Source organism: Procambarus clarkii, chromosome 1 (genome assembly GCF_040958095.1).
Source record: "Procambarus clarkii isolate CNS0578487 chromosome 1, FALCON_Pclarkii_2.0, whole genome shotgun sequence".
Classification (NCBI taxonomy): Eukaryota; Metazoa; Arthropoda; class Malacostraca; order Decapoda; family Cambaridae; genus Procambarus; species Procambarus clarkii.
The window spans coordinates 13,777,096-13,778,616 of NC_091150.1; the positions used below are offsets into that span (position 1 = coordinate 13,777,096).

General features: G+C 45.4%; 1 protein-coding gene across 1 annotated transcript; it reads right to left on the minus strand.

The window, feature by feature from the left end:
- Positions 1-242: 242 nt before the first annotated feature.
- LOC138359470 (splicing regulatory glutamine/lysine-rich protein 1-like) lies at positions 243-740 on the minus strand. Its single transcript, XM_069318699.1, has one exon. It carries the CDS (start codon positions 738-740, stop codon positions 243-245), a length of 498 nt encoding a protein of 165 aa, XP_069174800.1.
- Between the last annotated feature and the right edge of the window lie 781 nt (positions 741-1,521).

A 1,521-nucleotide genomic window follows, 5' to 3' on the forward strand; every position in this document is an offset into this window, starting at 1 on the left:
TCCTGGCATTCCTCCAATGTCACTTGAGTGTATGCCTCCCTGGCTGCGCCGGTCAATCTTAATTGAACCAGTAGGGCCAAGTCATCCTGTGGCCCCTCCTTGATATTGGCTACCTTTTCGAAATGCTCGAAGAAGCTTTCTGCCTCCTCAGGCACAAATAGGGGAATGTTCTTTTCCCTAACCCTACTATCTGGTGGGTGTGATACATGGGTGGTGCTCTCTGGCAATCCATGTTCAATCCTTTATTCAGCCAAAGTTCTATTTGCTTCAGTCTGCATTTGTTTTATTCTCTCTTTTTCCCTTTCAACTTGGGCTTTTTCCTTCTCCTGTTCTAACTCCAGTTCACTTACCCCTGTTTTTTTCTTCTTTTTCTCCTGTTCCAATTCCAGTTCCCTTACCCTGGTTTTCTCTTTTTCTACCTCCAGTTTGGTTTTCTCTTTTTCCTTCTCTACCTCCAGTCTGGTTTTCTCTTGTTCATTCTTCATCTGAAGTTCTAACTTCAACCTTTCCAGTTGGAACTGTCTCTCCTCACGCTGCATCTGGAGCTCTAGCTGCAATGTTTCCAAGCTCCTATTCCGGCTACTCCTGCTACTGCGGCTACTTTTACTGCTCATACTCGATCCCTGAGATCTCACTTCATCCTGCCCATCATCCTCCTTTCCACTCTCAACTCCTTTCTGTGATTCCTGTTCTATCGCTTCACTCTTGGCTCTCAACTGACTCAGGATCTCATCCTTCATCCCAGCTACTTTCACCCTGATGCAACATCTCTCTCTGCTATCTGTTTAAACCGTTCCCTGGTGCAACCTTCCAAGTCCTCAGGCTTTCCTGACTCCACAAACGCTTGCACTATATCCATCTTGTCCTGTGAGTCTTCCCAAGAGAGAGAATATACACCTGCGGTCACACAGTCTACTTATTTCCACGAGGGTTGTACCAATCAACTCTCAGACAGGGTGTGGGTGTGTCAGTTAAATTTCCCGGACACAGGCTCAAAAATATTATTATGTTGATGTTGTAGATAGGTGCGTACGTCCCTTCCATAAAACCAACCAAAACCTATAGCACTTGTACTTTGATCAGGAGATCACCCTGTACGCTTCCTGCTCTTGGAGAGGGGCTCAGCGTTACACATTTAGTGGGGTACGGCTCCAACACTGGCCTCGTTGTCACGTGCACACACCCAATTCGAGCCGCTGTGACTCCCCACTCTCTCCTTATTTGGGCACTACCTGTACACACCCCGCGTTGCTGTGGCTCAGTCTGGTTAAATGGAAAAAAAGAAAAGAGAAAGTGCACGTTTCTAATATGTTTAATTTCACAATGCTTGTGGGTATACGATATTTTTTTGCTGTTCCATTGTCTGTGGAGACATAGAGATTGTATGGGTTGCCGACTCTAGAACACGCAACATATAACTGACCATGTGAGAAGCAATACATGTCAAGATATAAACTGCTCAATTCTAAAGATTGGCCCTGAGCTTTATTGATGGTGATTGCGAACACCAATCGAATTGTA

Bases quoted from the DNA above. Each gene is read 5' to 3' on its own strand.
- LOC138359470 (XM_069318699.1), bottom strand. From the start codon at position 740: ATGAAGGATGAGATCCTGAGTCAGTTGAGAGCCAAGAGTGAAGCGATA.